Source organism: Saimiri boliviensis, chromosome X (genome assembly GCF_048565385.1).
Source record: "Saimiri boliviensis isolate mSaiBol1 chromosome X, mSaiBol1.pri, whole genome shotgun sequence".
In the NCBI taxonomy this organism is placed as follows: domain Eukaryota; kingdom Metazoa; phylum Chordata; class Mammalia; order Primates; family Cebidae; genus Saimiri; species Saimiri boliviensis.
This window is the reverse complement of record NC_133470.1, coordinates 86,051,727-86,076,008: the sequence shown is the minus strand read 5'-3', so window position 1 is coordinate 86,076,008 and position 24,282 is coordinate 86,051,727. Positions and strand designations below refer to the sequence as shown.

The window sequence follows — 24,282 nt, the reverse complement described above, 5'->3', positions numbered from 1 at the left end:
CTCAGACTCTAGGGCCCAGCTGTGCTGTGCACGGCTTTGGGCTATAGGTGCTGCAGCCTCAGCCTCATCCAAGGGCCTCCTTCCTGTCTTCCCTTAAACTGGGGTGGGAAAGGGAGGGGAGAGGAGGCAGTAGCAGTGGTGGTGGCATCTCTGGAAGCAGGAGGCCGGCTTCTCTGCTCACACATGTACGGGGTCCAGTGGAGACATGAGAGGACAGGAGGGTATGTGAGACCTGTTGATGGCTTCTCTCCCTCCTTCCTTTCACAGTCCCAGGATCAGGGCCCTGGAGCCTGGCAGCACTTGTGCAGCTAGTGCAGGAAAAGTGTATCAATGCCCCTGCTTCACCGTCAGCAGAGTGAGCCAGGGATGGGTTCCTCTCTAGCTCTGGCCACACTCCCAGGGCTCTGAGCCCTGGCCAGTGACCCAGGTAAGCCAATGCACGATGGCCAGGAGCACTCTTGGGGCACAGGGACAGGGCTCAGGTGGCCCAGACACTCCCACTGCTAGCCACCTCTACTGCTTCTGCCAAAGCCAGGCACTTGACTGCAGCAGCAATGCTCACCTGCTGGAGGGAGGGGACTCTTCAGATTGGAGCCAACTGCACCTGGCCTACCTATCCCACTTGGACTGGTCCAGGTGGAGGCCTGCCACACGTGACTCCAGGACCCCATAGAACAGCTTACCCACCCCCACAGCCCTACACTCCCTATCCCTTCTGCATCTTACTCTGAATAGCTTTCAGCTTCCCCAACACCCATGTTCTCTCATCATTCTGGACTTTTGACATTTCAGTATTGTCTTTGTCAAGAATAGCCTTTCCCCACACTAATTCTAGATCTCTAAATCCTGTTTGTCCTTCAACTCCATTTCAAATGTCGATTTTTTTTAGACATTCTCCCCTGATTTTGAGGTGGAGGGAGAACAGGGGACAGAGAAGATGATAGACTGTGACATCACAAGGGGGAACAGTATATGCTTAGATAATGAGATAAAAGGACATTTATAATTGTGGAGTCACAGAGACAAGTGTTGCTTGAATATTAATGTTGAAAGGTTTTATATTTCATAGCAAAAACATTATGTGATATGTGGGCCCCAACATATACTCCATTTTGGCAAATATTCTAAGGTTAGTTGAGATTCAGAATATATCATGCCTCAGGCCCCTTGAGCTGGTAAGGCCACAGAACAAAACTTTAGTTCCATTTGTCAATATCAGTGTTAGACATTGATAAGACCTAGCAGGTTTTGCCACCTAAGCTTTTTTTCTAACTTACGTGATTCACTTAAGAAAATAATTCTTTGACTACTCCCTGGACATTGGGGCTGTGTGCTTGACCTTTTCTGGGATTATTAATGTGCCACCTCAGCATGGGCTGAGTTAAGCAAATATTTTAATAAAATCTTTAGGACCAAAGCTCAGCTCTTCACCCACCATGGCCTCCATTTGCTTTCTCTTCTCATACTCCAACCCAAATGCCCTTTACTTTCTATACCACTCTCCAAGAGGCAGCAGGCTATTGTGGTTAAGAGGATGGTCTGGGGAGCCAATCTGCAAAGTGTTCATTTCGGTTTTGCCATTGCATAACTGTGACATGGAGCAAATTACTGATAATAATTTTCTCATGATAATACTAACTTTATCACAACATTGTTTTGAAGATTAAATAAGTTATAAGCACTTAGAACATTGACTGGCATGAGGTACAAGTTGTAGCAATATTTGTTAAATAAAATAAGTTAAATACCTGTACTAGACCGGATTATCTCTGTCCCAACAACATGGCCCAGCAGGTCATACTGGTTCAAGCGAGAGCCATCCTGTGCCACTTCCACAGATTTGTTCTTTCCGAGAGTCCAAGAATAAACCACTTCAGCTGTTGTATAGGCATCTAAGGAAGAGAAGGGTCAATAAAGAGAAGTTGAAGGAAACAGAGAGATTACCCTTGATACTAAACTGAAATGAGATTGAAATAAAATTTCCATCTTCAAAGAGTTCTGGGTATGTGGTCTGTCTTCAACTGAAGTACATCCATCCATCCCTCCATGTATCCATCCTTTCATCCAATGAACCCTCATTGAATAGGTACCGTAGTATATGCTGTGTACATAGAAATAAACCCAAAGTGGTCTCACACTTCAGTGATTATCTTCTAGACTGCCAATAAACTTTTCCTTCTGTTGGAGAGTAGACAGTAGGGGCAGGGGGTAGGAATGGCTAAAATATTATCTCATGTAGATGTCACAGACTCAAATGCCTACAGGAGCCAGAGAGGTTGACATAATTTGGATATTTGACCACTCCAATTCTTATGTTAAAATGTGAACCCCAGTGTTGGAAGTGGGACCCAGTGGGAGGTGTTTGAGTCGTGGAGGCAGATCCCTCACAAATGGCTTGGTGCCACCCCTGCTCCAGTAATGAGTGAATTCTTGCTGTATTAGTTCACAGGCTATCTGATTATTTTAAAGGATCCTTGCACCTCCATCTTTCTCTTACTCCCTCTTTTCATGTGACACACTGGCTCCCTTTGCCTTTAGCTATGAATAAAAGGTTCCTGAGGTCCTTACAGAAATCAGATGCGGGCTCCATGCTCCTTGTACAGCCCCTACCCCCAAACAAAGAACCACATAAAACCCTTTTATTTATAAATTACCTAGCTTCAGGTATTCCTTTATTGCAAAGCAAAACAGACTAACACAGAGGTACCTTGAATAAGTAAAACAGGCTAGTTGTCACAAAAATAAGCTGACAGAAAAGTAATAAAAAAAGTAATTATTTATGTGGTGAGCATATGAGAGAAAGCAAAAATTCAAACTGGTAATATTTTAAGTTAAAAAACAAAAATTCCAAATTGAAATTACAATAATTAATTTTCTTTCATAACTGATTTATTAACATTTTGATATGCAAACTAGACATCTGACACCTTTTCTTCTGCATCAGCATTAGTGTCAAGGCTTGTATTTAGAATTCCACTGCCAAGTACAGAATTTGTATAGATTAATTTTAACAGGGGTGCAAGTAAGGGAAATGGTGAAGAATGAGGTGGGGTTATTTAATTGTCGTCAATATATTAAAGAAAAGAGTTGATTTCTTCCCTAACATGATTAATTCTTTCCACCGTGGATTTTATATCTAGGGTGAGCACTTGCCCTAATTTAGTCACCCAGGCTCATAAAGGGAAGCTGACCACGTACTATATGCACTTTTCCTCCAAGTTTTGAGCTGCCTGTTGTTCAAGCCAAAGGGGATGAGGGGTTCCTCCAGCTCATGGTGGCAACTACTATACTCCCAATATACTCTATATAAACCTTTTATGACAAAGCAAATAATTTCTGGTGAATCTGCCAATAAACACATATAAATGCTAGGTCCCTGAAAAACTTTGCAACAACATGGGATATACATTTTACAAGTCTGACATTAACAGCTATTCATGGGTACTGTGATCTGTTTACATTACACTTTTTTTTTTATTGCATTTTAGGTTTGGGGGTACATGTGATGAACATGCAAGATTGTTGCATAGGTACACACATGGCAGTGTGCTTTGCTGCCTTCCGTCCCCTCACCTGTATCTGTCATTTCTCCCCATGCTATCTCTTCCCACCTCCCCACCCCCCTACCCCTCCCCCGTTTCCCCCCAACGGACCCCAGTGTGTAGTGCTCCCCTCCCTGTGTCCATGTGTTCTCATTGTTCAACACCCGCCTATGAGCGAGAATATACGGTGTTTGATTTTCTGCTCTTGTGTCAGTTTGCTTTACACTTTTTAAAACTTTTTCAATATACCTAAACAAGTCATTTCCTGCTTTGTTTGTAACGAGCAACACACTAAAAATTTCTCCAATCACATTAAAATTCTCATTGACAACATGAACAAATATTCATAACTCTATGGTATTTTTTTATATTTGTGTTCTCATAAGCTGCAAAAGAAAATGTCACAGGAAATTTAACTTTTCCACATAACTTGCTTTGTATATAGTCTCCATCATTTCTTCAACACAACAACAATAATACTTCTAGTTGGACAGATAATTTCTGATGCAATTAATAGACATTTTTATAAGTTTGGTATCTATGAAATATTTTGATGCCTATAAAGTTTTGTTGCTGAATGCATAAGTGCATTTTCTAGCAATAACATTTAGTGTATGCATTCAAACCCAAAACCTAACTTTCAATGTTTTTTAATTAATATTTTCATTGTACATTTTTCCATAGATAAATCAGTTTTTTGTAATGAATTGCAAGATTTTGATATACGAAGTTTTATGTTTTCAACAAAAGCATACTTCATGTGCTTAAAGATGTGAAAAATCCTTTATTTCTATAAGAAAATGTAAACTCTCCCATCTTGTTTAAAATATAGCGATTCAGCCTGTCTTAATTTTTAAAAAATTGATAGATATGATACAAGAACTCTTTCACTTCCCTCATTGCTACTTTGAGCTCTTAATTCTATTGAGGGTAAAACAAAAGTGCAAGTGAAATGACTACTGGCAATTGATATTAGACCCTTTTTTCAGGGAGTGAGGTGAAAATGACAGAGATTATGAGAAAAGGGAAAATATACCCTCATCTATAAGGGATAATCAGTATTTAGCCTTGACTGATTGAAGTCATGTAGAATTTGAGCCAGTGTTGTCAATCTTCTGATTTTGTGAAATAATAAACAAACCTAGACTTTTATGTTATATCTCCAAAATTTAAAATCTTAGTAAATAATTTAAAAAGTTATAGTGTGTGGATCAAACAAATCACATCTGAAGCTCCCAATTTACAATCGCTGTTCTAGAGACTTTCTGTTATAGATGGCTATGACTCCTTATGATTCCACCTTAAAAACAAAGCATCATCTGATACTTATGGGATATCTAGGGCTCTTGGCTTGAATTGTGAACCTTTAAACTATTATCACCAAGAAGAAAGGAAAATCTTCTCAGAACTCTTCTCATACCCTTACCTAAAATTTATACTGATATTATATGAGGCAGTCATAGTACTTTTAGTGAAATGTGATTTCATAAGATCCTTGTGCTCTCATTTTTCCCCAGATTCTTTTATTTTTAGTACATATGTTTGGTGTACCCCTACTCCTAAGCAGGGAACTATCTGTACATGTCTTCTTACCTTTGCTGTTCAGATGGTTGTAACCCCTTATGTTTAAAGGATAGTGCCATGTTCTATCTAATCTACCCAAAATTTTGACAATATCAAACTAGAACAGGTTTGTTCAGGGAAAGAGTAGGCAATGGAAGATTTTTTTTTCCACCCCTAAAAAACAAAAGGAATTTCTTGCCGGATCTCTTAATTTAAGCTGAGTACCTGAATATTCACCTTGAAAATCCAAGCAGATCCTAATGCAGATGTGACAATAAATTGTGCAATGATCAGTGTCTCAGAAAATTCACTTGCCCAGAGTAGCAACTTAGTTTATGCAAAAAGTAATGGTTTAATTTATCTGGCAATAATATATGGGATCAGAGGGATTTGTGGAGGGAAAAAAATACCCTCTTCTCATATGATAGAGGGCAAAGCAGGAAAGAAGAATGAGTGGAAGAGGAAGATGTAAATTTAAAAAAATTGAAAACTACTTGATTGAGTGTCTGGTTGGAGCCTGGTCTGTACTGGTAAACAAAGTTTGTGAAGGCACAATAACCACCATCACATCAGGAAGCCCATAATTTACTGGTGGAGACAGAAAAAGCACAATGGAGCTGTAGTGAATTTCGAACATAGGAGTATGCACACTAGTGAAATAAACATAAGCATTAAGTAAAACCAGAGGTGAGCACTATTACTCCTGCTCAGAGTAGAGTGTTACAGAGGGATTCTTAAAGTACATGATACTCAGAAGATGAGGTAGGTGAAAGGATATTCCTAGCAAAAGAACAACCTAGTCAAGGCAAAGAGGAATTAATAATATCACTGAACCTGCAGGCCAAAGGGAAGCTTAATAAATATAATAAAATATCCAAATTAGCTTGGGTGCAGTGGCTTAAGCTATAATTCCAGCACCTTAGGAGGCCAAAGCAGGAGGATTACATGGGGCCAAGAGTTTGAAACCAGTCTGGGCAACATAGAAAGAACCCATCTCTACAAAATATTTAAAAATTAGTTGGACATGGTGGCACATGCCTGTAGTCCCAGCTGCTCAGGAGGCTGAGGCAAGAGGATCAATTGAGTCTAGGAGCTCAAGGCTACAGTGAGCTATGATTGAGCCCCTGCACTCCAGCCCAGGCAACAGAGCAAGACCACTGACTCAAAAAAAAAAAAAAAAAATCCAAATTGCCTACCCTAAGAAATAAGGGTTTTTGCAGTCCTGTCTTTCTTTCTTTTATTATATAGTCCCCAGAAGAAACTTCTAATGGGCAAGTGGAAACCTCTGTTGGAATATATACATATGTGTATATACAAGTGTGTATACACAATGAGTTGTGGACATGCCTAAAGGAGAAAGACGATATGATCAGATATAAGCTTGGGAAGAATCACCCAGGCTGCCAAACAGATGGCTGGTGTAAAAGAGTGAAACTGAAGCCAAGACCATATTTAAAATGTCATCACAATGGCCTTTTGGTGTCAGTGAACCATAAGCATAATATACTGGACAGTGGGTTGAACTGAGTGGGACAAAGATTTCAGAAGTAGAACTGATTATAATTTTTGACTTTTCATGGGGGTTAAGAAAGAACAAAGGATATTTTTAAAAGATTCTAAGTGATCCTAAGATTGTAGCTTTTGCAAATACATGGATAATGATGGAATTTATTCACTTACTGGGGAACAAATTCTTCCCAGTTAGACCTCTTTCTGCTTTCCTTATTTCATGGAATTGGGCTCCTTTAATTCCTCAGTTATAAAACTCTTCCCCCTCTTCTCTGTTCCAATCATTCTATTTTCATGAGGACCTGGGGTAGGGTGGAGGGATTGATTCCTTTAGAAAGGATATCTGCCTGACAATTAGAACGTTTGCACTCCCAGAATGGGCTCCTCAATATAATTCATATGAGCTATAATAGCAACGGCATCTCCTTGCCTTTAGTTGCTTAGCAAAATGCCTCCTTCTGTTATCTGAGCCTTGATATGTAACAGACCCCAGGAAAAAGGGAAGTAACAAACATTCTTGCCATGTTAGCACAAATGAGAAAGCATTTCTTTTGAAATATTGTCAGAAACTGCTTGCTTGATTGATTCAATCAGTTACCCGTTCAACAAATATTAAGAAATTATATTAGATAGTGAAGATACAGAGGTCATAAAACATTTGAGGCCCCATCACCTCATTGAGCTTACAGTTAAGTGAGAAAATACAGATAATACAACAAGTATATAAATGAAGAATCTAGTAACAATAATACATGCTATGAAGAAAATAGAGTTATAAGATGAGGAGGGGCATCATTAGATACAGTGATAAGAGAAGATCTCTCTGGGAGGGTGATTTCTAATCTGAAAGATTAAAAAATGAGAAGTCAATCATGCAAGAGCTTGATAGAAAATATTTCAGGCCAAAATAATAACAAAACAACAAACTTTCCAAACCCCCAAACCAACAAATGTTAAGTTTTCTAAGTGGTAAAGAGTTCTAGGAACTGGCAGAAGGCCAATGTAATGGGGAGAGGGATATGATAAAAGGTTGAGGAGGTAAGTAACCAGAATACACGATCTAAACCAAGATAGAGAACACAGAGCATTTTAGTGAAAAGAACTTATCTTTGATTTGGATGTGGTAAAAAGCCAAGGGTTCTACAGATTTCCCAGCACCATATGTTTAAGAGACTATCCTTTCCCTGGTATGTATTTTGGTGTTTTTTTTAAAAAATCAGTTAGTTTTAAATATGTGGGTTTATTTCTGTATTCTCTATTCCTTTTTTTTTTAATTTTTGTAGATTTAGGGAGTAAAGGTGCAGTTTTGTTAAATTCATATATTGTGTAGTGGACAAGTCTGGGCTTTTAGTGTACTCATTACCCCCATACTGAACATTGTACCCTATAGGTATTTTTTTTCAGTCTTCACCCCCTCATACCCTCCCACCTTTTGGAATCTCCAATGTGTATTATTTCACTCACTATATCCATGTGTATCCATTATTTGTCTCCAACTTGTAAGTGAGAATATGTGGTATTTGAGCTTATGAGTTATATCACTTAGGTTAGTGGCCTCTAGTTCCATCTATGGTGCACCAAACACAGGATTTCATCCTTTTTATGGCTGGGTAGCATTCCATGGTGAATGTATGTGTGTGTGTGTGTGTGTGTGTGTGTGTGTATACACACACACACACACACACACACATATATATAAAGGTAGATATCCTTTCTAAAGGAATCAATCCCTCCATCCTACCCCAGCTCCTCATGAAAATAGAATATATATATATATATATATATATATATATGCACACACACACACATACATACCAATTTTCGTTATCCAGTCATCTATTGATGGATCTTTAGGTTGATTCCATGACTTTGCTATTGTGAATAGCACTGTTACAAACATACAATTGCATGTGTCTTTTTATGTTCCATTGTTCTATGTGTCAATTTTTACGCCACTATCATGCAATTTTGGTTACTATGGCTTTGTGATATATTTTAAAGTCAGGTAATGTGATGCCCCCAGCTTTATTCTTTTTGCTCAGTATGGTTTTGGCTATTTGGGGCCTTCTGTGGTTTTGTGTAAATTTTATAATGTTTTCTCTATTTCATGAAGTATGTCATTGGTGTTTTGATAGCAATTGTATTGAATGTGTAGATTGCTTTGGGTAGTATGAACATTTAAACAATATCAGCTCTTCCAATCTATGAACACAGATGTCTATTTATTTGTATCTTCTTCAATTTCTTTAATCAATGTTTATAGTTTTCATTGTGGAGATCTTTTAACTCTTTGGTTAAATTTGTTCCTAGAAATTTTACTTTATTGTTTTGTAGCTATTGTAAATGGGATCACTTTCTTGATTTTTTTTTCACATAGTTCACTATTGGCATATAGAAACGGTACTGACTTTTGTATGTGCATTTTGTATCCTTCCACTGTACTTATTTTCTTCATTAATTCTAACAATCTGTTGGTTAGTTCCTTAGTGATATATATGATTGTGTCATCTGCAAACAGGGACAATTTGACTTCCTCCTTTCCAATTTGGATGCCTTTTATTTCTTTATGTTGCCTAATTGCTCTGGTTAGGACTTCTAGTACTTCTAGGACTTCTCACCACTAGTTGTGAGAAGTGGGGAGAGTGGGTATCTCTGTCTTGTTTCAAAGTTTCAGATCTTATAAAAGAGCTTTCAACTTTTTCCATTCAATATGATGTTTGCTGTAGGTTTGTCATATATGGTCTTTATTGTGTTGAGGTACATTATTTATCTATACTGATTTAGCTAAGATCTTTCATCATGAAGAGATGTTGAACTTTATTGAACATTTTTTCTTCATCTATTGGAATGACTGTGTATTTTTTGTCCTTGATTTTGTTGATGTTATGTATCACGTTTATTAATTTGCATTTTCAACCATTTTTGCATTCCTGGGATGAATCCCACTTGTCTCTTCAACATGGTCCTGAGAAAACTACATGTCCACATGTACAAGAATGAGACTAAACCTTTTTCTCTCACCATAAAAAATCGAATCAAAATGGATTAATGACTTAAATGTAAAACCCAAAGCTATAAAATTACTATAAGAAAATGTAGGGGAAATTCTCCATGTCATTAGTCATCTGAGCAAGGATCTTTTAGATAAGAATCCAAAAGCACAGACAATAAAAGCAAAAGTAGAGATACGGAATTCTATCAAACTAAAAATCTTCTGTATGGCAAATGAAATAATCAACAGAGTGAACACAAAATATACAGAATGGGAAAATATTTTCAAAGTATACATCTGATAAGGGGTTAATATCCAGAATACATAAGGAACTCAAATAACTCAACGTATAACAAAGCCAAATAATCTGATTTTAGAAATGGGCAAAATATCTAAATAGACATCTCTCAAAAGAAAATATACAGATGGCCACCAGGTATATAAAAATACTCAGTGTCACTAATCATTACAGAGATGCAAATCAAAACCAGAATTAGATATTATCTCACCCCAGTTAGAATGACTATTATCAAAAAGACGAAAGAGAACAAGGGTTAGAAAAGATGAGAAGAAAGGGGAGCTGTTTCTTATACACCATTGGTAAGAATGCAAATTAGTACTGCCACTATGAAAAACAGTATGAAGTTTCCTCAAAAAATTAAAAACCAAACTACCATGTTAACCAGCAATTCTACTACGGAATTCAAAATAAATAAAAATGAGTATGTTCAAGAGCTATCTACACTTCAATTATTATTTTAGCACTGTTCAAAATAGCCAAGATATGGAATCAATCCAAGTGCTCATCAACGAATGAATAAGAAAACGGTTTTATATGTATACACACATATACAAATGTATTTATATGTATATATTCTATTGTGTGTGTATATATGTGTATATACACATATATGAGTATATTCAGATATATGTAAATATGTATATGTATATATATGAATTCCTATACATGAATATACACATATATGTGTATACATACACATATATACATATAATATATACCTATATAATATATATAATTGTATATATTCAAATACATAATTATATATGTATATACGTAATTGTATATGTATACACACATATATGTGTATATGTGTATACATAATATATATATTCATATACATAATTGTATCATTCATATAAATAATTTAAAATAGATGATATCATAGAAGTAGAGAGTAGAATGGCAGTTGCCAGGGGCTGGGGAAGGAGAATAGAAACGGTCTAGAGGGAGCTTGGGGGAGATTGATTAATGGGTAACAGGTACAGTTGGATATAAGGAATAAGTCCTGGTGTGCTATTGTGCAGAGTTGATTATATTTTTAAAAATATTGTATGATACATTTCTAAATAGCTAGAAGTGAGGATTTTGAATGTTCTCATCACAAATACATAATAAATGTTTGAGATAATGGAAATGTTAAATACCCTGATTTGATCATTACACAATGTATATATTTATTAAAACATCTAATTGTACCCAAAAAGTATACACAATTATTTGTCAATTAAAACAAAAATAATTTTTAAAAATTCAGGTGTTCTGATGAATCTGAAAGCTACAGCCTAAGGTTCATATATATAAAACCAAATGGAAATAAGTACTATATTGGTTCATAACTAAATCATATAATTATAATTCTCAAAACTTTAATTATTCACACTGACAGGGCAAGTTATAGCCACTAGTAACTGGCAAATTAAGACAAAATTTTGGATTTCTAGTGCAGAGTACATATGCTTCTTCATATATTGAGATGATCATGTGGTTTTTGTTCATTTTATTAATACATCATATTATGCTGAATGGTTTTTGGTTGGTGAGCCAAATTTGTATTCCTGGCATAACTCTCACTTAAAGATGATGTATAATGCATTTTATAAGTTGCTTGAATCAGTTTGCTAGAGGTTTTTTGAAGATTTTTGTGTCTATAGTAATAAAAAATACTTGTCTATAGTTGTATTTTTTTTTTTTTTTTTTTTTTTTTTTGAGATGGAGTTTCGCTCTTGTTACCCAGGCTGGAGTGCAATGGCACGATCTCGGCTCACCGCAACCTCCGCCTCCTGGGTTCAGGCAATTCTCCTGCCTCAACCTCCTGAGTAGCTGGGATTACAGGCACGCATCACCATGCCCAGCCAATTTTTTGTATTTTTTAGTAGAGACGGGGTTTCACCATGTTGACCAGGATGGTCTCGATCTCTTGACCTCGTGATCCAGCCACCTCAGCCTCCCAAAGTGCTGGGATTACAGGCTTGAGCCACCGTGCCCGGCCTTATAGTTGTATTTTCTAGTGATCTTTGGTTTTGGTGTCACAGTAACACTGGCCTCAGAATGAATTGAAAAATGTTCTTTCCCCTTCTATATTTTGGAAGAATTATTTGTGAAAAACTGGTATTGGTTGGTATCAAGTCTTTAAATGTTTGGTACAATTCAATGGTGAAGCCTTAGAGCTAAGCCTGGGTTTTTCTTTATGTGAAGTTATTAAATTACTAATGTAATCTATTTACTTAGTATAGGGTCAGTAAAAATTTCTATTTCTCCTTCAGTCAGTTCATTAGTTTTTTTTCTATGACTTTTTTTCCATTTCATCTAGGTGATCTAATCTGTTGGTGTGCAGTTACTCATCGTATTCCCTTAAAATCCTGCTTATTTCTGTAAGGCAATTATGATGTGCCTTCTTTCATGCTTTTGGTGATATAACTCTGTTCTTTTATTTGCTTCATTTGTCTGGTGAAAGGTTTATCAGTTTTGTTGATCTTTTCAAATAACTTAGATTTTTTTAAATTTAATTTTTAAAATTATTTAATTTACTTTTACTATAATATTTATTATGCTTTTTTTCTGCTTCCTTTTCATTTAGTTTGGTCTTCTTTTTTCTAGTCTCTTAAGGTGAAAGTTCAGATTATTGATTTTGGATCTCTCTTTTAAATACAGGCTTTACAGTTAGAAATTTTCCTCTAAGCACTGCTTTAAACTGATGCATCCCATAAGTTTTGGTATGTTATGTCATCATTTTCATTTGTTTCAAAATATTATCTAATTCCCCTTGTGATTTTTTATTTGGATCATTGTCTATTTAGGAGTGAAGTGTGTTGTTTGATCTCAACATATTTGTAAATTTTGGGAATTTCCTTTTCTTACTGATTTCTAATTTTGTTCAATTGAGGTAAGAAAATGTACTTTGTATGGTTTCAATACTTTTAAATTTATTGAGTCTTCTTGTATGACCTAACACATGGTCTACCTCAGAAAATGTTCCATATGCACTTGAGAATAATGTACAGTCTGATGTTGTTTGGGGGAATGCTCACAGATGTTGGTTAGGTCAAGTTGCTTTATAGAATTGTTCAAATCTTCTTTTCTGTGTTGATCTGCCTAGTTGTTCTATCCATGTATTGAAAGTGGAATATTGAAATATCTAATTGTTACTGTTGAATTGTCTTATTTTTCCCTTCAGTTCTATCAGTGTTGCTTCATGTATTTTGGGGCTCTGTGTTCAGGTGTGCCTATCTTTAAAATTGTTATATTTTTTTCTGGTGGATTGACCTTTTCATCATGACAAAATCTTCATGGTTTTTAGAGAGTAGGGAATAAGAGGGGAATAATAGGGCTCTATTCCCATCCTCTTATTCCCTACTCTCCCTTACTGAGAACTAATCATTTTCCTTGAAAAACACTCTTCAGAGTGTTAGGAGCCTTTTTTTAATTTCCAGAGTTTGGAGAAAGTTAATTTTGACAATGTTTGAAAATTGCCTCACTGCTTATATGGAGGAGTGGATTTTCAGAAGTCTTAACTCTGTCATTCCAGAATTGCTTCATCACTAGAGGTTTTCTAAGATTAATTTTAACTACCTACTTAGGAACTTAAGAATTTAAATCGCCCTCCTTGATGTAATTTATTTGGCCTCCAAGACAACATGTTCTCTTTAGATTTTCCCATATGTCACCTGGCTTCTCCTTCACATTTATTAAATTATTCTCTTTTTTTCTAGCTTCTAAATGTTATCATGTCTAAAGAAAAAATCCTTCCTTGATTCTCTTCTCTTCTCTTCTCTTCTCTTCTCTGTATATGGTCATTTCCATAATGATCTCATGTAGCTGTATGGCTTTAAACATCATCTGTGTGAATGACACTTAAATTAAATCTCCAATCCAGATATCTTTTATGAACATTGGAGTTATATCTCCGGTAATCAGCACCCAGAAGCATCATTTGCTTCCCTTTCCAATAACAACCCCCACCAAGGGTAACCACTATCTTGACTAGTGCTTCTTGACATTGTGTTGAGAAAGATGCATATTTTTCTGAACATCAAATATTGAGAAAAATACTTGAGAAATGAACAAAAATAGAAAAAGTATTATAATGATCTTGTAGGAATTCAAATGTAACAATAGACATAGAGAATTACTAGTTTGAAGGAATCTATTGATGTTAACTCAAAACCAAGAGCAGGAAATACTGCCACATTGAGTTAAAGTTTTGAAATTTTCAGGGGTCAGGACAAATTAAAGTGCTTACAACCTGATCATTTGATTTTGCTTATTATAAGTGTGTTGATGGCCCTCTATGCTGCTGGTGGTAAGTAATTTTTGAAAATTTAATATTAATAAGTCTATATATTAGTAAGTCTATATGCATAAGTATACTATACACATAGTATCTTATAGTATACTACACACACAGTATTCTAAATGCATAAAATACTATATACTATATGCATAGTATACTAGCATAGTATACTATACACAAACCCTGAGAATGTTATTCCAATAAATAACAATTTTAAGAAGCAAATTAAATCCTTAAACTGGCAATTTTGAACAGTGATTCTGTGTAGTACTGTTTACTTTATTAAGAAATTCAAATGTTGTTATTCAAATACTATCAGTTTCCCTGCATTTTCCAGTATCTGTGTAATTTTCCATTTACTACCAGTCTTTGTGAATACTTTAAACTTACTATTAATATTTTTATTTATTAAAAGTTGGATATCCATGATTAAAAATAAAAACCATTAAGAAGTTTGAAAATGTGCTATGAATAACATTTAACTTATAAAATACCTAGGAATTCCAACTTCTTGTTAATGGATAAAATATTAAAGGCTTTTTTTTCTTTTTGAGATGGAGTCTTGCTGTGTCACCAGGCTGGAGTGCAGTGGCACAATCTTGGCTCACTAAAACCTCTAATTCTCTGGTTCAAGCAATTGCCCTGCCTCAGCCTCCTGAGTAGCTGGGATAACAGGCACGCACCACTATGCCCAGCTAATTTTTGCATTTTTAGTAGAGATGAGGTTTCACCATGTTGGCCAGGATGGTCTCGATTTCCTGACCTCATGATCCACCCACCTCAGCTTCCCAAAGTGCTGGGATTACAGGCATGAGTCACCGCACCCAGCCAATATTAAATACTTTTAACAGCACATATTAGTTTTGCCTGTTTGTGTACATAGTATAAATAGAATCACACTCTATATACACTTATGTATTTGGCTTTTGCTCAGCATTGTGTCTGTGACCTCATCCATGTTGTTGAGTGTAATATAATTGTCATTGCTGTATACTATTTCATTGTGTGACTATGCTACAGCTTTTTAATCCATTCTGATGGACATTAAGATAGTTTCCAGTGAGGTTATTACAATTAGCTCTGCTATGGACATTCTTTATATGCCTTTTGGTATACATAAACAATGATGCCTGTTTGGAATTATACTTAGGACTAGAGATGCAAAGTTATATGATATGCAGACGTACAACACTATTAAATGGCACCAAACAATTTTCCAAAACCTTGGTACAAATTTACATTCTTATCGGTAGTGCATAAGAGTACAGATTTGCTCAACATCCTCACCAAGAAGTAGCATTTTCTGTCTTTCATGTTAGTCATTCTAATGGGTGTATATTGGTAGCCCCTGGATTTTATTTTGCATTTCCCTGCTAACTAATACAATCAGTGTGTGTGTGTGTGTGTGTATGTGCGCATGTGTGTCTGTGTCTCTGTGTGTGTGCATGTGAGTGTGTGTGTGTTTGGAGCTTGGGAAACTGCTTTAAAATGTGTCCATTAAAGACTTTGGCCTTTTCTCTATCGAGGATTCAGATACTTTTTATACATATTTGTATGTCTTTTGCTTTTGTGTCCTTTACTGTTCATATGCAATGCAAATACATTCTCCCTCTCTGTGGCTTCTACTCACTCTCTTAATAGTCTTCTAACAAAGGTGATTTCTTAATTTTTAATATCTTTCAAGTCATTCTATTTTACCTTTATGATTGATGTTCATCTATGTCCTGTTTAAGCAATCTCTACTTTTTCCAAGATTATGGAGGTATTCTGTTATGCTTTCTTCTATTAATAAAAACTGTACTGTTTTACCTTTCACTCTTTCACTTTTAGATCTGCAAACCATCTGGAATTTATTTTTTTAATTATGTGACGTAAGAGTCAATATGAATCTCTCTTTCTTCTATTCTGTTACATGAGTATATTTGTCTACTTTGCAACAATAATACCTTTTCTAAATTACTGTAACTTCAAAATAGGTCTAGATATCTGATATCAAGTTAGATTTTAATGTAAATTTCCCAGCTTCATTATTCTTTAAAGTCACCTTAACTACTCTTGCTACTTTAAATATTTCCACATAAACTTTAGAATCAGCACTTTTTTCATTTTGTTTATCCTGCTTCATGTTTATGTGATTTCTTGAATATTTGGGCTGATAATTTTCATCAGTTTTAAGGTGTTTGGCCTTTACTTAATTATTGCTGTTGCTTCTTTATCTGCCTGTTTATCCTCTGCAAATTACACATTGCAATTTATTTATTTAACTTTTAAGTTCAGGGTACATATGCAGGATATGCCTGTTTGTTACATAGGTAAATGTGTGTCATGGCGGTTTGTTGTACAGATTATTTCATCACCCAGGTATTAAGACAAGTACTCATTAGTTATTTTTCCTGATCCTCTTTCTTCTCGTACCCTCCAACAACCCCAGTGTGTGTTGTTCCCCTTTGTGTGTCCATGTGTTCTCATCATTTAGCTCCTACTTGTAAGTGAGAATATGCGATATTTGATTTTCTGTTCTTGTGTTAGTTTGCTAAGCATAATAGCCTCCAGCTCCAAGCATGTCTCTGCAAAGGACAAGATATTCTTTTTTGATGGCTTCAGAGTATTCCGTGCTATATATGTACTATATTTTCTTTATCCAGTCTGTAATTGATGGGCATTTAGGTTGATTCCATGTCTTTGCTATTGTGAGTAGTGCTATGATGAACATATGTGTGTATGTGTCTTTATAATAGGATAGCTTATATTCCCTTACTATGTGACCCACGTACTTTTTACTTGTTTCTATATTTAGCTCTCTATGCTTCAGTTTGTTTTTTCCTATTTTCCTATTTCCTATTTACCAATTTTTCAGTCATCTGATCCTGTCTTCTTCTTGTCAGATCTATCCATTGAATTCTGAATTTTAGATATTGTACTTTCCTGTAATTCTAATTCATTCTTCTTTATATATTCTAATTTTCTGTTAAAATTATATATATTTGATCTGTTTTAGTAATAATTTCCTCTTTTTTCTTTACTATATTAGCCATAGCTTTCTAAAGGTTTTGTCTACAAATTCTGACATCTAAATCACCTGTATGTCTCTTTATATATTTTGGTTTTGGGCTTTGGTTTTAAACCTTGGTTTTAGGTCTCATGGTCCTGCCTATTCATATGACTAAGGATTTTCCATTGAATTCCATGCATTGTGTATAAAACTGTAGTATTTTCAGACAGAAGTCTCTTTTCCACCAAAGAGGATTCATTATTTACTTTGCTATACAGTTAGTATGGGAGAATTATCACCTTAATCTCATAGAGACTTGTGCTGGGTTATAGTCTTGGCTAAATCTAATCTGCCTCTGCTATTCCCTTGTTACTAGGATTTAGGTCCATAGGATTTTAAACTGGTAGTCTGACATGCCTTCTTCTTTTTCACCATTGGAAGACTGCAGAAAAGGAAGATCTGCTTTTCAATGTTTTTCATATTAGCTTTTGTCCTCATGCTCTGTGCAAATTCAGAATTCAACAATTGTATTGACAGGAAGATCAGCCATGAATTTGAGACGTTTTAGATATTTTCTTTATGTCACCCTAGTCATGTGTGATCATGAAATCATTGCTATTTCTTCTCATTCACCAGTATGAACACTATGCCCAGGGCCAAACTTGAATTCAAGCTGCAATCCAAGGCCAGAATTGGCAAATGCCCCCAGAGATGAAAAGCTGTAGGTCACAAGTTCATCTATGAGAGGTTCTCCCCATTCTCCAGAGTTTTAGATTCTACAATCTTTACTGAGCTTTATTGCTTCTACAGTTCTAGGTTGTCTAGTTGTTAATGAGGAGAACACTGTTCACCAATCAACAACTCTTGTCTTACCAGAAATACTGTAGTAACTGCCTACCTGGGCTCCGCGATTTGATCCTTCTTCTACTTATATCACTTAAAAAATTCCTAGTAATTATTTTAAAACATAGGTTAATGCTGCTATTTTATTTAAAGTATTCTAATTGTTCTTCGTTTTTCCTTAGACTATAATTCAAATCCCTTTAGTGGCCTATAAGACTTTAGATTATCTGGCCCTCACTTTGGTCCCATCCTCTTCTCCTGCTCATCCCTTTCTCACTCTAGCCAGCCACAGTGGCTGAACAAGTCACCTACTTTTCTGACATAAGGTATTTTTCCGGATTGTTCCTTCTACTCAGGGCAATAGATAGATAGATAGATAGATAGATAGATAGATAGATAGATATACACACATCAATAAACTCTCTACTTTCTTAATATTGCTGCTTGAGTGTTACTTTTTAAAAATTAGGGTGATGCTAATCATCCTATTTTCAATTTCAGTGGTAACACAAATCCTCCACCCAGGCATGGATGGAGGATTCTGCAGTACTTTTCCCCTAATTCTGCAGTACTTTTATGTTTTCCCATGTTGCTTCTCATATTACAACATGCCCTATGCTTTACCCATTAATCCATTATTTTATCTTTCACTATCACTCTTCTCTCTATAATATAAGCTCCACAAGGGCAAGGTTTTTGTTTTATTTATGGATGCATTCCAAGCTCCTAGAACAGAACCTGGCACACAGAAGACAGTTTGTAAAGATTTGAAAAATTAATGATTGAAAAAACATGTCGCATTTAATTATTTGGGTCTTTTCAAATGCACTTTCTATTTCAAAACATAGTTTAATTTAATTTTGATGTCATCAGCACAGATCTTGATATATTACTCTGATGACACTGCATATGAAAGTCACTCTGAAATTCTTAGGTTGAAAAACTCACTCAAATTGTATTCAATTTTGATTTTTTCTAATTTATTTGCAAATGGACTATATATTTACTACTTTCTCCGTAAAATTTACAGCTACTGGAAAAGATAATACTTTGAAAAGTGAACAAATCTTCTGAATCTCTTCCTGCATATCATATACTGTTGAGAATTGGACAACTGGACAGAAGTATATGAAGATGCAGATAGAATAAACATTTAAAAAATATAAACACATTCTGTTTGACAGAGCTTGTCTTTAGGTAGCTGTGACTGTATTATATATCAGTTCTGTCTTGCTCTGTCCTTTGGGCAATTTAGGAAACAGACATTAATGTTTCAATCTAATGACATAGAAATTAGTCTGAAATGGCAAAATGAAGTTTGCTTCTTAGAAAGAAAACTCTGTTAAAGGCTAAGTCTCCTCCTCCTGATTAGTTAGCACTACTCAACCCCACTCTCTGACCCACCCTCATGCCAGCCCGGATTAAAGGCCTCAGCTTTAGAAACGCCTAGTGAACAGAATAGAATATGTTAAGTTTCTTTTGGAAGATCTGGCAAAAGAAAGAGAGAGAAAGAGAAAAAAAAAATACATACAGCTTCCAAACTTCAGTGGGCAGGCATGCACATCCATGGGAAAATCTTCCAAATGCATGGGACACTCGGCATGAATTGTTAACCTAAAAGAAGGGCAAACAGAAAAAGAAATTCAGCTAAAATAAATGTTATTAAATACAGGGCTGTATTCCCACTCAGCAGCAATGAACTGTTCCTAAGGATAACACAAGTTTTGTTTGTCTAGGTTAACTGAGATTCAAGTCTTTATGAACACAAAGGATGGATAAAATGAGCTAGATAGCCCCTCAAAGAGACATTAAGTATTCATATTTTTGGTTCTTATCTGAATCCCATTGTATCACCTTTGAAAAACAAATATAAATTTTCTGCCCTAACTGTACTTTCTTAGCTACTCCCTAAGAAGCCTGGAAACACCAAGTTCTGACTCATTCACTACTGATTGCAGTTTAATTATTTCTGAAATATTTCTTCGCAGCAGGCTATTATGTGAGTTAACCAATTTAAACATTGCACTGAAGAGAAGAGATATGTAGAAAGAATATCTTTACTGTGATCATTAACAGACAGACACAAAAGATAATTCTGCTGCTCACAGGAAGTGCTATAGCTTTGTTGAAAGAGATGGCTCTTGAACACACACACACACACACACACACACACACACACACACACACACAAGGAAACTGACCACTCCAGAAAAAAAAAAAAAAGTGATGGGGGGCATTAGAAACCTCAGAGGTCAAGTCTAAAGAGCTTATATTCTGTTAACAGAGACATCTAGAAAAGATGCTGGATGGATTGCTCAGTGGAAATCTGAATGGGAGATGATATATTTACATACTCATTCCCCTGCATTAGTCTCTCTCAATAGTCTATTTCAATGCTTCCCCTTTGATTTCTTTTAATTTTTCAAGGCCTAATTTTCCTTGAGCTAGATAGTAGCCTCCTATATAGATATGGGGCTCACACTGCAAAAATTAAGAGTTGGTTGGAAGCTAGCCCTAATGAGCTACTTCTAACTAGCCTTTATACTTCCTGGATATATTGGACTCAACCCCTGCCATCCTTTTGGAGTTCTAATAAGTTTAGAAACTGATTATCAATTATAATGTCATTCATTTCCCCAGTGGCTTCTTCCCTTAGATAGGTACTCCTGCTCAGAACTTTTCAGGACCCAAGTACTCCTTAGGACCAGAAATCTTGCCAAATAAAATATCAATATATGAGACTGAAAAGAATATGCCTCACATCTATACAATTACCAAGGAAGCCTATGAGGAAGTGTTTTGTTGAGGCAACAAATAAAGAAGTGCCTGCAAGTGATCCCATGTGTAGGGTCTCCATTTCTCTCTCTTCACATTGCAGTGCTACTGCAACAGTGTTAGGAAGCAAAATCTTAAGAAGAAGATATCCCCAGGCTATTGCTGCTTAACACAGTTTCTATTTGGTTAATGAGTGTAAGATACCAGGAGATATTTCTTGTCAAATTACAGACATCTATGTGTCTAAGAAGGCATAGGAGGTTCAATGGATAATTGTTATCATGATGATGATTATTGCTAATAACCTATGAGATGCTCACAGCATGTTAACAACTTCTAAAGAACATTCCCATCAATAATTCCACTCAGGTCTGCCTCTAACATTTGTGATGCAGGGACCCTCGATTTCTGGAACTAAGGATTTTATTTATCTCATTTGCTCCCCATAGAGACCCTGTGAGGAACATATTGCAGGCATTATTATCATCTCTATTTCCTAAATAATAATTTATGGAGTTAAAGTGACTTTCTCAAGTCACACAACCTGGAGAGCTAGAGTGCAAATCTGGTATTCTTTCTACATCAAAAATTTTCCATTCATCTGAGGGTAACTGTCTCCTCAGGTCCTCAGTAATCTTTAAGTCATATGTATCTGGTTACCTTTGAGTAAGTATGTTCCGTATGTAAGGTAGTCATGAGAAGATACTAAGAAAATAAGGAAGAACCAGAAGCACAAGCCATAATCATTCCCCTCATAATGACCACTGTTATAGGATGAGAAATATAACCCTCACATATACAGTTAGCTATTGACATGAGGCAGGAATTGAGTACATTAGCCTGAATACAGTCAGAGTACTTTCTGTTGCAGAAAAAGCTTGAGGGGATATTGAAAATCCTAGCTATGAGAAGGTAGATAAGGAGGGCAAGAAAGTCAGACAGCATTGACATGTTCAAGAACCAATAAAAAGAGCACAACATAATTTGGTTTATGAAGTGCCTTGCCCACATAAATATCTGCTTTTTCTCTCTCCTTTGTGCTTAGGTGGGATGAGCAAGAAGTGGATGGGAAGAAGATAGGAAAGTTATTATAAATCCGTTTTGCCCCTAATCAGAAATCACTACCTTTGCATCTGCTTTGATAGTCTATTTGTTATGGTCTTATTCTCCATGTCCCTAGAACTTCTGGCTAGACATAAAGTAATTTCCCCTTGGCATTACTCATAAGAGGCAGTATCTTGGAAATAATAATATAAGTGTAGAGAAGGAACACAATTTTCTTTATTAAACTCTCATGGAATCTTTTCAGTATCCAACACAAGGAGCATGTTTTTCACTGAAATACATTTCTCTCGTGTCCAGTTCTTTGAATCATGAAACCCCTTTTATGCCTTAAGAATAAAAGTCAGATTGGTGGGGTATTGCAGGCTAGCTTCAGAATTCAGTTTTTGTTCAAGACACATTGGAAATTTTGTAAATATCCAAGGGATGAGTTAGACCTGCAGGAACACATGCCATCTAGTCGCAACCTCTTATTATTTAGATGGGGGATACTGAAAATAAGAAATGTGTTAAGTATTTGCTGAAGGAGCACATACTTTCTTTTTGCCTTCCAGGCTGGTGTTCTTGCTAATACATGCCTGGGTGCATTTCATTTATTTAGCTTGCTTTAAGCAATATCAATTATTGCAGCTCTGATCATTTGTGTGGTGGTAACATATCCATTGGTTTTAGCAATCAGCCATGACTGGAGGTCCTGGACAGACTACCTAGAAGCTGGCTGACTGAGATTAAACTGAGCTTGATTTTCCTGCTAATTCCTTCCAGAGCTGTATTTGTTAATCTCAGTTTCATTATTCATCCAATGGCTGGCAATGTCAAAGTTTTGCTTTCAAGTAGTTCATTTCTAATCTCTGTAAAATAATTTTCTTCCCTACCCTTGGAGGCTGGTCAGGTTATTGACAGAAAGTTTTGACATCCAGAATAATGAGTTTCTGCTACAAGACAGGGACTGACCCCAAAAGAGTCCTGATCTACATACAAAGTTCTAAACCTAAAGTTGAGGAGAAACTGTAACTATCTTCTGTCATAGATGCTAAAACACACTTATGATTTCACTAAATTAAAATATTTATACTTACCCTGTTCCAGGCCTATTCTTCTGCCTAATTTCACTGCAAAGATGTTGGGTTTATACATTCATCTAACAAATATTTACAGAGTACTTAAGTATTTTGGGCAAGATATGCGGACCCAGTCTTTGACGAGCTTACTGTCTAAGAGAAATAGCATGTATGTACACAAATAGTCTCAACACAATCTATCAAGTTCTATGATAGGTGCTGTGGGTACACAGAAAATGAAGGAATTGTTATGCCTGAGGCCATCCTAGAAGGCCTTATAGAACCAAGATTACCTAAGATGAAGCTAAGAGGATAAGTAGGGTGAGGCAATGAAAGGCATTCTAAAGAATATAATATATGCTAAAGCACAAAGGCAGAAACAAGTCTGGCCTATTTGGGTAACAGTGATCCAGAAGGGCTAGAAATAAGGGCATAAGGGCTGGAATTTAGGATACCTGGGAAGTGATAGGAGATGAGGCTGGAGCCAGATCAGCAGAGCTATAGGCATCACACTAAACAAGATCAACTTTCTAGGTCTTGGACTAACAACTGACAAAGTCATATTGCTCTTTCAAGAAGATCATTCCAGGGACTCAGACTGTCTTGTTACTACCATTTATCTTGCAAAATAACTCAGTGGGCATGGTTAGCAAATTGCCATTTAATTTATGGAATTATGGACAGGAGGGTGAATCCTACAGAGTTGACAGATCAGTGAGGTGGTTATTACTGAAGTGGAGTTAAAGAGAAGACAGTGATGATGAACATTTTTTCATATGTTTGTTGGCCTCCTGTATGTCTTCTTTTGTAAAGTATCTGTTCATATCCTTCACCCATTTTTGAATGGGCTTGTTTGTTTTTTTCTTGTAGATCTGTTTTAGTTCATTGTAGATTCTGGATATCAGCCCCTTGTCAGATGGGTAGACTGCAAAAATTTTTTCCCATTCTGTCGGTTGCCGATTCACTCTACTGACTGTTTCTTTTGCCGTGCAGAAGCTGTGGAGTTTGATTAGGTCCCATTTGTCTATTTTGGCTTTTGTTGCCATTGCTTTTGGCGTTTTGATCATGAAGTCCTTGCCTACGCCTATGTCCTGAATGGTTTTGCCTAGATTTTCTTCTAGGGTTTTTATGGTGTTAGGTCTGATGTTTAAGTCTTTAATCCATCTGGAGTTAATTCTGGTGTAAGGTGTCAGGAAGGGGTCCTGTTTCTGCTCATTATCACTGGTCATTAGAGAAATGCAAATCAAAACCACATTGAGATACCATCTCACACCAGTTAGAATGGTGATCATTAAAAAAATCTGGAAACAACAGATGCTGGAGAGGATGTGGAGAAATAGGAACACTTTTA

At 36.0% G+C, this 24,282-nt stretch overlaps 1 protein-coding gene across 3 annotated transcripts in view; it reads right to left on the bottom strand.

Annotated features, from left to right (window-relative positions):
• Window positions 1–24,282, bottom strand: part of GABRA3 (gamma-aminobutyric acid type A receptor subunit alpha3) — a 271,576-nt gene that overhangs the window by 44,785 nt on the left and 202,509 nt on the right. For all 3 annotated transcript variants that reach the window (XM_074391423.1, XM_074391422.1, XM_003943407.4), the window contains 2 exons: window positions 19,565–19,647; window positions 1,749–1,892 (listed from right to left, as the gene is read on the bottom strand). In XM_074391423.1, coding sequence (XP_074247524.1) covers window positions 1,749–1,892; window positions 19,565–19,647 — 227 coding nt within the window. The remainder of the gene's footprint in view (window positions 1–1,748; window positions 1,893–19,564; window positions 19,648–24,282) is intronic.